The sequence below is a fragment of the Anopheles cruzii genome, chromosome 2 (genome assembly GCF_943734635.1).
Source record: "Anopheles cruzii chromosome 2, idAnoCruzAS_RS32_06, whole genome shotgun sequence".
Taxonomy (NCBI): Eukaryota; Metazoa; Arthropoda; class Insecta; order Diptera; family Culicidae; genus Anopheles; species Anopheles cruzii.
In genome coordinates, this window is record NC_069144.1 from 35413691 (window position 1) to 35428867 (window position 15177).

At 39.0% G+C, this 15177-nt stretch overlaps 1 protein-coding gene across 1 annotated transcript; it reads right to left on the reverse strand.

Annotated features, from left to right (window-relative positions):
- Positions 1-12617: 12617 nt before the first annotated feature.
- LOC128278955 (probable chitinase 10) lies at positions 12618-14869 on the reverse strand. The gene is made up of 7 exons (XM_053017676.1): positions 14812-14869; positions 14014-14169; positions 13816-13916; positions 13589-13696; positions 13386-13504; positions 13172-13277; positions 12618-13049 (listed from the first exon to the last, which is right to left on the reverse strand). The coding sequence occupies exons 1-7, from the start codon at positions 14867-14869 to the stop codon at positions 12618-12620; spliced, it is 1080 nt and encodes a 359-aa protein (XP_052873636.1).
- Between the last annotated feature and the right edge of the window lie 308 nt (positions 14870-15177).

The following is a 15177-nucleotide window of genomic DNA, read 5'->3' on the forward strand; positions in this document are numbered from 1 at the left end:
TGACTAGTTTGTCCTCGTGCTGTAGCAATTATCGGAATTTCCGCTCATTACGGTAAGGTTGAGGGTATTGCCAAAATGGTCTGATTATTTCCACAGATCCACCAACCCAGATCAGCCCGCGGAGTAATCAAATTCGAACGCTCCAGTCGCTCGCAGTTGCCTGATTACCACGCGGCGTGTCTATTTGTGTTACCGTCCGCACAAGTAACCGCAAGTTTACAATTATCGAACGCACTAACCGAGCGGTTCTGCACGTAGGAGCTGCAGTGCACTTTGCATCGCTCAGGTAACGAAGAATAGGAAATGCGCTCACCCAGGTAGGGGTAGTGAATTAATTCGGGAGCTTTGCTGGCTGCCCGCCGGGGTACGCGTCCGGAAATTAATTGTTTATCAGGCCCCGGCTAGGGTTCGTGATCGGCGAGGTTGGCATTATCGCCAGGACGCCATAGGAGATAAAGTTTGACCAGCAAAGCAGCGGGATGCACTTTTATCAATACCAACGGTCGCATTAATGACCGCGCAAATTTTGGTGCATATCGAGTTTCGGTTAGTGGGTGTTGATGAAGGGTGTCCGATTTGAGGTTGCTGTGCACGAATAGCGGATTTACAGTCACGGAATGTATTTTGGACCACTTTGGAATGTGGTACGCATAAACCTACACAAACCCACAGGGGGCAGGAATCGCAGGACCACTATCCTCGGTGAACGAAGCGAAAAGGTCTCTCGTACCGAGCTGCTACTCATCGACTTGATGAAGCCTAGTTTTGACTTATCATGCTACCGAAGGGTGCCATTGTGCCGACGAGGATACAATCAAATCGCACAGAAAACCTGTAGCATCAAAGCATCGCATATCCAGAGAAGGTAATTGGAAACTCTGCTTAGCGACAGATAAACTTTCTTCATGAACTGAGCGCATCGGACAACCGAATTTTGCAGTACAAACTCCATCACTCCAGCATCACTTCCGCGAGCTTCCGGAAGCAAAAACTACTTGGAAAGCAAACCTATCAACGAACGTCTGTTACAAACAGTAATCAAATTAAAGTAGTCCCAGAGGCGCCATTTTTGAAGCTGAGGGCTGGTGTCGAAGAGGTTCCATTAAAATTTCTCGTCCTGTTGTCAACATTGGAAACACTTCGGTCAGGCATCACCAGCCTTGTATATACAAGGCGGTGCTCAAAACTTCGCCTAATAAACCTGCATAACAGGCTCAGCTTAAACTCCCTGAGAGATTATTCGATCGACGAAGCGAAAGTGTGCAGACGATTGACCTTGAGGCTAATCGATTGTTAAGCAAGTGGCTGGCTCTTGGGATACCGAACTTGGCCAAACTGGGCCAAACGGTACATTCTACTAGGATACAACCGTCTGTCCGTGTTTCTGTTCTACACTTTCAAAGGACTGAGCTGACCTGAACTTGGATGAATGAGTTGGAGCAGCTGCCTAATTATGCGTTTGTCACAATTAGTTCAGCTACACAATAATCAACTCGAAAATTGGACAAACGAACTTTTCGCAGCACTTGCGGTTCACTGCGAAACCAAAGTATACCAAGAGCCAACGTTATTGCAAAACATTCCGAAGCCCTTAGAGCCGTGGAACAATTTCGTCGACGATCCACATTAACAGACGTCCTTCTTGCTGCACATCCCTGGACGGTAGTCAATCTCTCGTTAAATGGCACAAAAGATGGTCGAATTTTCCGACACTTTTTGCCCAAAAACTCGTTTAATGAAATATCTCAGTGCCCGATCGTCAAAATCGAGCACGAGGCTGCTCGGTATTTTGGTTCGTTGAACCCATTAGTGTTATTTATACGGGGAAACCAAGTATCTGCCCTTCCGGATGCCAGTTTGGTTCGCCTTTCGCAAAAGTTAACGGGGTTTGGGATTGTCGTCCAATCAGCTTACGGCGACGAACGCGGCAGCATTTGCCACCGATAGCCCCACCGAAGAGCAATACTGGGAAAAGAGTAAGATTAGCAATCGAAAAGCAAGAGGTTTCTCTAAATTGACCAACCTGAGGGTAACGCTGGACTAACGAAGTAGGGAATTTGAACGACTTCCGGAGGGTGTTTTCAATGGATTGAAACATCTGAAAGTTTTCGCTACAGGAGGGAGTGAATTTCGAAGAACAACGCGCCTTCCGGTTTTAAGCAACTGTTTCACTCGAAGATACCAGGTGTTTTTCTGTGAAACGAACTGCTACAGGGCACTCCTTATTAAATTGTTTTGAAGCAATTTTGTATTGGAAACGTTAAGCATCATAACCAACAGTCTTATAACGATTTCGTTTTTGCAACGGACAGATTCTAACAAGTGATGGCAATTCTAACCGGGCTAATATAACGCTTTAATGCCTTCACATGACGAAGAACAGATTGGAAGGATTTGCTGGAACTCTATCGCTACTAACGCACAGCTTACCCAGGCATCAAAACAGATTCTTAGAAACAGTTTGCTCTTGTGCATCTGGACACTCCGCGCACTTAGATGTTCATAGCGGAAAATTTCTGGTCCATTTGATGTTTCGTGGATTACCACTCCATTTGGTATGACATACTTGATGTACCTTGCCTATTGTGTTATCTTAGTCACTTTGATGCGTTTACCATGCGTTCCGAACACCAATGGGCTTTTTCTGCAAACAACAACAGAAAGATTCCAGTCCGATCCTCTAAGATAAAAAAACCACAACAAGATTCCCTGTTAAAGGATTTCTCTTACGAATTCCTTTTCTCAATGTTGTTCGACTAATATGTAAGTAGGTCTTCAAACATGAGCTGCTATTTTCATCTTCTATTTTAAGATTAGCTGGGTTTATTATATGCGCTTTTGAAATATGTTCTATGAGTTTGCTGCCATTTGTTGTTATAAATACTAAATGTTTCTATTTACCATCCCAAAAGATCAAAACAGAAAGTGCAGATTCTTTTGTTTTTGTTTCCACCACTTCCACCACATCCCGCAGAGATTGTAAATTTCCGTTTAACAAGTAGTAAAATTTTCGGTAAGAAACCACCCATCGTCGTTTTTTTCTCTTGTTGAAAAATAACCGATGTGGGTAGAATGCTGGCACGTTTGGGTTTGGGTTTGGCACCGGAAGTGAGCTAAGGTTTTCTAAGTTTACCTTTAACCCCTTTTGTTATCTGTAGGACCGGTTCCGGAAAAGGCATCTGCAACACATTAGTATTTGCCTTGCTATTAACGGCGCTGTCTGTTTGATGACAAATTGTTACCGTTTTCTTAATTTCTATCCTTTGTCTGCTTGAAACTGTTTACTAGTTGAGATAAAATCCAAAAGGTTTTCGTTTTGTGGACTGCATTGCTCATTTCTTAGTTTCGTTATTTGCACATTCGAATCTGTTTTTTAAGATGGACGAACTCTTAGTCGTACGTCCGTTACGCTTGCCTCTATTTGAATCAGCAAAAGAAGAGTGTTAATTGTTTTTTAAGGGATCGGTGGTGTTTTGGGTTGAATCAATTAGAAAAGTATGATGGAGGACTTTAAGAATACTTTAGTATTAACAGTCGATTTAACCACAACATGAATAATAATTAGTAGCTTTGTATTCGTACATTTGTTTTTAATAGCGATAAAATTTCTTTTATAACTTTAGCTTTAATAAACTCTAATATCACAAACCACACCGTGCAAACCAAACCCAGCATTGACAAATCATTTTAATATTTACGAACTTGACAATTGTTAAAAGTATGCATAACATTTCAATCAAGTTATAGTGACGATTTGATTTATTGGCTAATTTGAACAAATATTCTCAATTCACTATATGCATTCAATGATAGTTTTATGTATAACAATATAATAAAAATCTCTCTTTGTTTGTATCGCTAAACAATCAAACAATTACTGTAAACATCACTGTCCTTGTATCAACCGATTAGCTTGCCATCTGTTCGAAAATTCGAGAATGATCCTGTACTTCCATCAACCCAACAGCTTTTCCCATAATCACCAATGACATTACCGAGCATTTTGCTCCGGAAAGCCGGCTTCGTCCTACATCGATTTTTTCGTTAAAATTTATGTCACGCGTCTTTGAAGTGAACCGATTAGTGGAGGCCTCTGATCGACGTGATCAATCTTAATTTTTCCAAACTTTTAATCAACGTTCGGAAACCATATGTCTGAAAATGTTCCTCTAATTTCTTAATGCTTCGAGAAACGCGCTTGAAAAGGGCATTCACAGATTGGCAGAAAATTTATTTGCTTCGAAAAAGTGAAAACCATACAGAAGAAGCAATCGTTAGGTGACATGAAAATGAGTAAATAACTAATTTGCCTGTTATAACTAAATGGACAAGTACTACTAACATTTTACATTAAAGCACTCGTTTCTGATCGTTTTTTGGTCCTTAGTACTGTTTTTTCTCCTTTCGTTCTTGATATCAAGTTGTGCCGGATTATGTTGAAGTAAGTTATAAATTGTAACTAATCTTAAAACAAAGCACATATCCGCAATTTCTAAGGTAAAAGCCAAAGACAGGCATAACTCATTTCGTTTGACACAGGCCGTTATCGAAGCACAATTTTCGTTCTTGGCTAACACAACACAATTCGTGCCTGCCAACGTGTTTGATGGGTTTCCGTCCCTAATCTACAGGAAATATACCGTCAGGAATGGAAAAACGATTGTAAAGCAACGTATAAAGCTAGCAAACATTGTTTATCCCCACCTAAAGTAGAAACTCTATACACCATTGAAGATGCTTTTAACGGAACTTGTTTCGTTGGAGTCGAAAGTGAACGGCTAAAATGCTAATAGAAAGGCTAAGACGTGCTGGAAAAGCAAGCATTTATACGATTTCCTAAAGCAAATCCTGCATAAATTTTTGCATCAAAATCATTCCACGTAAGAAAATTCTTCGCCCTGGGCACTCATTTGTTACAATAAACAGGCTATCTCTTGATTTCCGCAGCTTTCGAGGAAATTCGCATTAAGGCGATAAATCAACTGCAAATCAGGTGGGCAAAACTTATTTCTCCAAATGCCTAGAGTTGTTGTCTAATTAACTCAACTCAAATGGCGGAAATCACTCCGGAAAAGCACCATTCGGCGCTAAGTTCCATTTTAATGAGCCTTGGTTGGTCGTGTGGGAGAGAAAACTCAATACTGAGAAAAATGATTACACTGCGACACTGCCTCCGTTCAATGATTCGCGAAATTCCCATTGTTATTTGATTTTAAAAACACTAGTGTAAATTCGAAGGATAAGAGTCGGAAACTTAATTGCAATTATTCGTGCTTTATTTATAGTCACGCGATACACGGTTTTGAGATTGACTAATATTACGGACTTATTTTATAAAATGACTTTTCTGAACTGATTTGTTTTCAATTTGTTTAGATTTTTTTAAGAAAATGAAACATTTTTTTTATGTAGGAAATGGAACCATATCGAAAATACAATTTGTTGTGCAAAAGAACACGCGACGCACATCGATCGCTACACAAGCCAAGCCAATTATCCCAGTTTAGTGTACGGCATTCTCGACATTCGCCAAATCTTATAACTCCTAACGTATACGTATGTACGGTGTGCAGTATATTGTAAACGAAATATTTAACATCCAACACTTCATCTAGTCAATTGAGTAGAACACTTCATCTACTCGACTCAGGTCCTCATGTAGACTACGCCAAGTTGACGAATTCACCACAGTACGGAGAAACGCAATCGAGCAAGCCGAATGTATCGTTATCGTGTCGATAATGTTAACGGCGTAGACACTGCCACAAAGATATCATGCCGAAACCACAATACTCTTATGTCAGGATGGGAAACTCCACTGTCTAATTGTTACCGTCGTGTGTGAACAAAGATAACATCTTTTAGTATTCAATATTACGAGTCAGGTTTTGCATCATTTTACTTATTATGTTCGCAAAGCGGTTACGTGTGCGGTGTGCGTAAAAAAATCTAATCAACCTAAATATCGCCAATAACAACCTGGGCTTGTTGTTCTGTTGTATGTGTGCGTGTGTGTTATTTTCACAATTACCATTTTCATTCCTTAGGCCACCTTAGGGTATGTGATGTGCCGTTCAAGCTCTCAGTCACAAAGAAAGGCTCATAAGCAAGCAAAGGCGCCCCTTTAGGCTCGTGCATGAAGAAAAATATTTGTTTGCGTTTTCCCGAATATCGTGTACCTGAATCTATTGGAATAACGTTCATAGGTTGGCCATTTCGAGAAGTCACAGTTTACAATGACGCAAACAGTGGCTTTTTGATTGCACCATACACCATGACCGTACACATTTGCGATATTGTACAGCCACATTGCTTTACGTGGAATCCCTACATTTTTCAGATTCTGTCTTTTGGGAGCTAGAAGGTTTCTAACATTTTAAATTATCTTAGATTGGCATTAAAAATGTTTGTATTTGTCAACCCTGCCCTCGACGATAGAGTCATCGTCAAAACCCCGCCCGTAACGTAACGTTACAGTAAGCTACAAAGTTTAACATTGTCTCAGTTGCAGGCCAAAACCGCACGGCGGTTGTAATTGCTGGAAAAGAAGAACAATCACTTATCACAACAGAGCTTCCAAAGTTTTTTTACTCTTAGTACCTTATCATATACTCATGGATTACATTTTCATTGCCAATCAAATCGTCCGACTACTGGGTCTCGGCGTAATTTGCCCAATTTAAATTCCAAATTAATACATATATGCAATCATAATAAATTTAATCGTTTTGCATACTTATGATGTTTCAAATAATTCAACGCTCCATACTAATTTATTTCCTGTTTTATTTTGCGTTTCGTTTTGAGCCCTTCCTTCGTCTTTCATGTCATATGCCACACATGCGCAATTACTCAAAGTTGTATCATATTCATCAAAATCTATAAGACCATGACGGTGCTTTTTATGTGACATTTATTACCGTTCGCAGATGACTTTCTGTGTATGACATTGTATGTAAATTTAATTCAAGCTTATCAATGTTTGATGGCTTCATTTCACCACATATTCCCACCAGTGTGTGTCTGTTTCTGATTAACTTTCTCCGTCGAATAGAATAAGAACTTCATAATAATACTCACAATGATTTATGTTTCACCGTCATAGTTACAAAAAAATATTCTTTTGTGAAATATGAAGAGCTGCCATTGAACGATACGTTATCATTTTTTTTTACTCTGTTACGAACCAAAAACGAATATTCCCAAAAATAAAAGATTATTCCTATTGTTCCAATTTTTTTCCTTACAAACTATAAATATTAAAAATTAAGACTTCCACTGATATTTTACTGATCCATTGATTGATGTTCATGATGATATGAACACACAATATTTCAAATTTAACAAATCGTATTGAAAGAAAATAAATATTAAAATATTTTCACAAACATTACAAACAATAAGGTTGTTATATAAGTGCAAATAGGGTTGTTCAATAAGTTTTGCGGTTCAATAACAAAGGGCGAAGGGCTAGTTTGTGAAGTTGGTGAAGTGTCATTTCAGTCTGTCAATTCATTCTTTGTTTTCAAGCGTGCCGTAGCGTTAGTATCAACGTGTTACAGTATTTTTTACAATGTAAAAATCAAGTATCGTGCAGTATTTGATTTTCTCGAGGTTTAAAAGTAACGGAAATTTATGAACGAATGTTGCAAATCTACAAGGACTCTTCACTTTCAATTACTACAGTAGGAAGATGGGTTTCTGAATGTAAACGTGGTCGTATAAGCGTTGAAGACGATCAACGTCAAAAACGTCCAAAAACAGCAGTAACACCTGAAATCGTAGAAAAAATACAGGATATCTTATTGGAAAATCGTCAAGTGACTGAAAGAGATTTAGTTGAAGCCCTGGACATCCCATTGGACAGTGTAAGCCTTATTGGGTTACAGACATCTGTGGACACAATGGGTGGTACATTCGCTATCAATTGAACACAAACACATTCGAATGCAACTTTCTCGGCGTTCGAAATTTAGAGGGTTTTTGAAAGGATAAAATGGATTTTGTACGTCGACTGATCATTATGAATGAGACTTGGGTCTATCACCATAATCCAGAATCAAAACAAAAGGGAAAGAGTGCTGTGAACCTGGTTCGTTCGTGTCAAAATATCGGACAAGATTGTGAAATTTCCAAATTTGTGAAAAAAGTGGCAGACACGACAGTAGATTCTGTGCACATCGTTTCAACATCGAAAGTTATTCGCACAAACTTTATAAAGTGTCTTCTTCGTTCATTAGTGTATATTGAGTTATTCAACACTATTATAGGGTATTATTTCATGCCAAAAGTATTTTGCTTAGCAGCGAAACCTTCTCAATGGCGCTAGCAACCAAAAATTAAATTAAATATTTAACCCAATCGTTGTGGAAACGAAGCTTTTTGTAGCAGCATAAAAATGGTAGAAATGTGTGCCTGGTTTCATGTGGCCATGGTTATCATATACTACAACCAACGCTTTCCAGAATACTATATTTTATAATTTTGTATAATAACTTACGCGGTTTAAAATAATTTTATATGCAGTATTAAAATCAATTTTAACTAAACTAGTGTTTAATTTCGAATGCAATTGCTGAACATCAAGCAATAATTCATTAACATAAAATAAGTAAACATGTCAAATATTGGTTCCATACATTAAGCGATATAAGACTTTTAGCATTGTTCTGGAATATGTTGTATGAATATGTATTTATAATCCAATTCCCTTAAACATGAAAAGTCAGTCCATCTATTGGTAGTCAATTTTTCGTTGAATAAAAAGAACATCTAGAAGTATTGTTTGCCGAAGTTTACAAAGCTTATGATTTGAAAGATATATTTCAAAAGTACTTTCTATGGTTTTCTTCGAAGTCATACGAGTAGCTACGGAGACAACTGCTTTGGTTTCTTAGCTCACAGCATACGGGGTTTCTTTGGCGAATACTGTTTTGAGATTTACGGGTACCTAATACCATGTCAAAGATACAATGAACAATCTTTCAGCATGTCAAAGAAATATTTCTCTATCGAAGCTACTCAAAAGTTATCTATTACTTTTAAAAGGCCGTAGAGTTACAAAATACACCTATACTCTCCTATTATTTTTAACCGATTTGCACAACATGTTAATAGTAAACGTTATTATTGTTCGTTTACTATCGTTCTTTTCGTAATCGGAGAAAGCTATTCGGAAGTATCTATGTTCTGCAAAACATATGTAATCAGTTTACTGCAGGTGAATGATTAATGGATATTTAATCTACATAGTTGAATGATCAATGAATGATCAGATTCGTCTCGCCACGATGTAATCGCTTTATAATATGGCGATAGCGAAATAATGATATAAAACAACGCAATTTTCTAATTGATGGCAACTTTGGGAAAAGTTGACATATCGTGAGCCTTTTCTTGACGATAAATCAAGTGTATCACATCGGAATAATTTCATTTGAAAGATGTAAAGGGGATATACAGAGAAACCAAACGTGGCAACGTATTGATGATGTTCGTAAGCACGCTTCCTTAGTAAGAAATATCGTAAGCTAAGCTCTGACAATATTAATTCATCATGGCATAATAGACGACCACCAATTAATAATCGTCAATCAATTCTTATGGTTGCTCTTGCTGCTAGAAACACAGCAACCATTTCAATCAAACAAACATTCTTATCGCTCCTTGTTGCTCAATGATTGCTTAATTCTTAATCTTGTTTTGTATTCAGTTGGAAATGGCTTGATATATTGCGTGTAATCAAGCTTCGCGAACAGAAACACACTTTTTCCTGCGATGCAGTACTACGATTTCACCGTATTTTCTTCGTAAACGTTTTCCCGTTGCAATGAAACACGATTTGAAGTTTGAAAACGCCAGTCATCAATAAAACTGACAGGCAATTTTCAAACGAATAGCAAGTTCAGTGAATAAGAAAAATCAAAGCGTTCTTTAGATTTTGCTATCATCAATATCAATATTATTTTCAGCAACGGATGGTTTGAAAATTATACAAATCCTTCAGTGGATTAAGTAGAACAGGTCGTGAATAATTTAGCGGCATTATAATTCCATCGCCTGTAACGGCAAGGTTTCAGTAGAAAAGTTGGTATCGATCGATTTTACGAAATGCTGATATTTCGAAAACGACGAAATAACTATATCAAAACATTGTTTATTGTTTATCTTTGGGATCAAATCAAATTGCATAAGTTTTTTTTGTATCAAAACGTTATTAGATCCTTTGAATTTTTAAATTCGTAATTGCAAGTAATGGGTTAGTCAAAATTTATGTCCATTGTCCATTAATTTGATTTAAAAATTTAAATTAATGACTGTTCCACTGTGTCGATACCTTGAAGAAAAAAACAAAGTAAAAGGCTTCCCCATTAAACTTCATTTGCTCAAACCATTTGTCATTAGCGTCATGCAAATTCGCTGCAAAGACATCGTCTCGAGGTGCGAATCAAAAATGTTTGCTGAAACAGCTGTTGTCTTATCACAAATACTGATTCAACGAAAATATGCCCTTCGTATCATCATCGTGCTGAAAGTGACGGCAGTGACCCGAGTTGGTTAACCGTTTTACTCCGCTCAACGAGGACATCGGTTGCATACCTTAATTTAACAGGCGTGAGCTGCTGCACCACATGAGTCTAATAGAATACGTTGAATCCGTTTATTTTTTCATCCCATTTGCGACCGAGACCCTGGGACTTTTCTTTCTTGAGATGTTTTGTGCTCTTCCAGCTGAATCTAGAGACCCTAGTCACTCGGCAACATAGTCCTGTATGCAGTTCAGCAGCCACGAATGTTTGTCCTAATAATCATTCTAACCAATTCTACTCCAGCTACATTCTGGGTAATTCTTTCGCAACGGACATGGACGATCGGGTCTGTTGTTGGACTTCGACGACTCCAGACAAGCCAAAATGGTTTCACGGGACATTCAAAATGATTACATGGGACAGGGGTTTTTGTTTATTTTGGCACATCACTCTTCCCAGCCATTAGCCAATCACTGAATGATAACGTGCAAAAATCCCCGTTGCTTTGGTCTGTAGTTTCAGTGTTAATGTCTTCCAAAACACCTGAAATCTGTTGTAACGTATCCAAACGGAAAAAACCTAGTGTACGTGTTTCGGAATATACACAATTGAAAAACTGTGCCAGCTGAGGTAAACATAACTTAGAACTGTCACTTGATTTAATTGCAAATTCAAAGCACCAATGAAGGTCGAATTGTTACTGTCCACGAGCCGCCGCGGTGCTGAAATCCCAGCGACTAGACAAGTTAAACTGATCTATGATGTGAATCGTGGGCACAAATCCGTTTAGCGGATTTCTGTGGTTTTCTATGTTGCCATTCGAGCATTGGAAAATTGAGAAACAGAGCGTGTAAATACGAAATATTGGAACGCTTTTGATGTCAGCACGCAAAGGAAAAGTACTTGTGACACGTGTCACATTCTCTCCTTTACACTTTCCTTTTGAAACTTCAACAATTTATAGAAGAGAGTGGGGTTTAATGGCACAATATTTCTACATCAAATGGGATGCTTCGAAAACAGTATTGTTAACGTGTAATATAATTTGACAATCGATTCCTCGATTTGCTCGAGCTACATAGGATCACAAAATAAAAAAAAAAAAAAAACACTATGTTGGTATTTCTTGGTAATTGTTAATGTTAATGCTTTAACACATGGTACAACGAGTGATTAATTACAGAAGTCATTGTCATTTTCTCTTTCAGTACTTTCTGAGGAACACAAACAGAAAATGTAAGTTATTTTAAAAAATATGTCATTACTCCTTTCCCCTTTTTTATCAACACGTGTAAATAACATGATCAACTTGGACATGCTGTAAATAAAGTTTCAACTCCACTCAAACTACTGTAAATACACATTTACGGTTCTACTGTAAACTACTGTAAATACACATTTACTTACCTTTTTAAATGTACTATAGTTAAGCTTTTTCTCATATTTCAATAACTCATGTTATTCTGTACCATTTGAAACACATCTATGTTTTTCTCTTTAACAGTTTTTTGCATAAACTCAACTCAATATTACTGCAGGTTACCGCAAGTGCGATGTAATATATTACTTTTAATAGGAACCCATGGTTGCTTTCATTAAATTTTCAACTTAGAACCAATATATATCTTTTTCGCTAGGTTTTCACCGAGACGAGGAGTTTCACACACTGACGACACTAAAAATGTTCCCTACTTCCAAGGAAACAGTGTGCCATTTTTCATCAATTCAATCGCGAACTTTACAATTTTACCCAAAGTATCGACGAAAAGTTGCATCACTATTTAAGTGAAGATCCCTTCCCTATAAGATCCCTAGATATAAGTTACGGTTATTCTTGAAAATGTGAAAGCTCGTGATAGATTTTTTCTAAAACTGTCCAACAGCGAAAGAAAAAGTCTTATAGGGTTTTCGAATGTAAGTTTCAGTTCACGTCAATCGTATGCTTGTATGCCGAATAGCTACGTACCGTTAATGGCTGAATCCATTTTTATTTATATAGTGATTCAATCGAACCAGGTTAGTGTTGGGGTCAAGTTGCAGAAGGAATTAATGTTTATTGTCGAACGTTGATTGCAACATCATATCTATTCAAAACAAATACAGGTTGGCCAGTTGCACGGCTGGGAATGCCCCTGCGCCGCACGCATTACTAACATCGTCCAAATCGAGTGTGTAAATTCCGGCACCCCCCAGCTCATTATCAAGGACGAAGGTAAACTTCTGAACCAATGTGTTCTCGATTTCAATGCTAAGCCAATTCTTCGCCTTGAAGTAGTATGTGGTGGCGGTGTTGGAGTTATCCACTTCCGTGTAATCGGCGAAGCGAGGGCATGCCTCATACCGCGCAAGTAAACCAGCTCGGTTCGTATTAGCTCCTGCCGCGCCGGGGCCCGTAGTGCGGGCTCCCACGCCCCGTTGATCCTCGCTTGCCAAGAGGTACGTTCGGGCGTATGTGGCCACTACGAGGTTTATCTTACTTTTGCGTGCCCCGGCCGAGATCAGAGCCGTTAACGTTGAGTTCTGGTTTAGAGCCCCGCCAGGCAGCATTCAAGTGGCCATAGAATGGAAATAAAAGATAAACAAAAAAACAAGCGTGTTTCATAAACGTTTGGTACTGCCGCGGTTCCGGTTCTTCGCCGTACCACACTGGTGGGGCTGGTGGCGTCCGAAAAGAGGGGCGAAAGATTGGCCGTATTTGTGGTAGTGCCCGTGAAATTGTAACCATGAACGTTTATCATATCAGTGTACCTGGGCGGAAGGGGAAGTGTTAGAGTCGGTCGATTTAAATTTAATTTTATCCAACACTTTCTCAGTAAATTAACGTGGTCATGGTGTCGCTGTCGCTGGGATACTTACAGACTTAGCGATGTTATATCGTACGTATTGCTCCACTGTGCCGAGATGGCTACTGCCAGTTCTTTGTTTATCATGTAGAGCCGCGCTCGTAGCTTGTTTATACATTTAGCTAACGCGTTCTGCAAAGAGATGCAATTGTTTTACTGTGTTATGTGTTTTTTTTTCTTTTTTCAACACCATTAGTAGCTCCATTAGTAGCATACCTTGTCAGTATCATTGGTCTGTCGCTCTAGTTCAACTCCGTCAAAGTTGTACTGTGCCAAGAAAAGAGCAATATTGTTCACCAACTTGTCACATTTTCCTGATATGGCCTGTGCATGATGGTGGGTAATAAAGTTTTTGTTAGATGAACAGTGCTGTCAGAAGCTACCTGATGCAAGTAGATTTAGGCTGTAGGTCTAGATTAGGACTACAAAGTTACAACACATACGTTCGTCAGATTTTTGGTGCCGTCCCGTAGGTCCGTGCCGAGTTGTATGTAAAGTTTCACATTACCAATTGCTCGGAGATTTTGAAAGTCGTTAAATCCAGCTGTAGACAGAGGAGAAACCGTGCATAAAACGAGAGAATGACGACAACCCGTAGAACAGCCTTGCCACGTTAGCAGCATGGCGAACCGCAACATTACATGAAACGTCGTAGTTGCTAAGAATCCGCAGGTCTCCTTGTGCCGTCACGCCGAGCCCGACGTAGATGTAGTGCGTGCATTCCGTTGAGCTTAAGGCTTGCGGTAGTGTCGGCGTGGCGTAGCTGGCTGCAGAACTGTCGTAGTAGCACACTAGGTCTGTGAACGAACCCCGTTCCCCGGGCGGAAAACGTGACGAAACATGCTTTATTCAAGTAGGTTAGCACATGATGAGAAAATGAGCTACAGTACTTCACACGTCACTACTTCATTCTCATAGTTTGCTACATTACTGAGATCATAGAAACAAACTAATTGTCTAGCTTAACACTTCCAACATTGCCATTTCTTACATGGTTAATGTGAATAGCTATCCTGGTTAATGTGGCTAGCCAGCTAGCCATCTAATACGTCTATGTTTTAGGGATACTGACGCTGGTGGCGTGTTTTAATGATATTATCCGTCATTGCTCACAATCCGGAACAGTATATAGGAAACAGACTCTAATTGCTCTCTTGTTGCTTAAACCGTACGTGCGGTTCTTGAACAACTTTTCATGAACGATCATTAAAACTCTGGTCTCAGTAGGTTGGGTTAATTAGAACAAAAAGTATCAAAGAACTAACGATGGCTCCTAATTTAGAAATTGTCAACATTGTAACACGTGTAACACGAAACTACGTTCCATACAAACGAACTCTATCAACAACAAGCACTAAGTAGATCTAATGGCATATTGCATTTCGTTTGTTTCACAGCGAACCCTCGTAGAGATTGTCCTTAAATATCCTGGAACGTACTTTGAGCTACGACAGACGCTACAACCGTTAACACTACGACCAAAAGTTCCAACGCCATATTTAGCACAAAAGGCAGATGATATTCTTTTAACCTTCTTCAACCGACTAACATATACCGCGTATCATCAATCGACCAAAACGATAGAAGGTTCCATCACATGGATGAGGCAACAAAGTTTCCATCTTTATTGACACAGTTTGCGCCACTGCGACCTCAGTTGAGTCCATGCGTAAGAAGTGCTTTGTTTTTGGCTGCGGTGACTACGGGGGTTTTTCTTGGGTTTTAATAGCTAGATTTAGCTTCGGGCATCTTGTCAGACATCCGCCTATCAGTATCGAGATGTGAACAAATGACTACACTTCGGG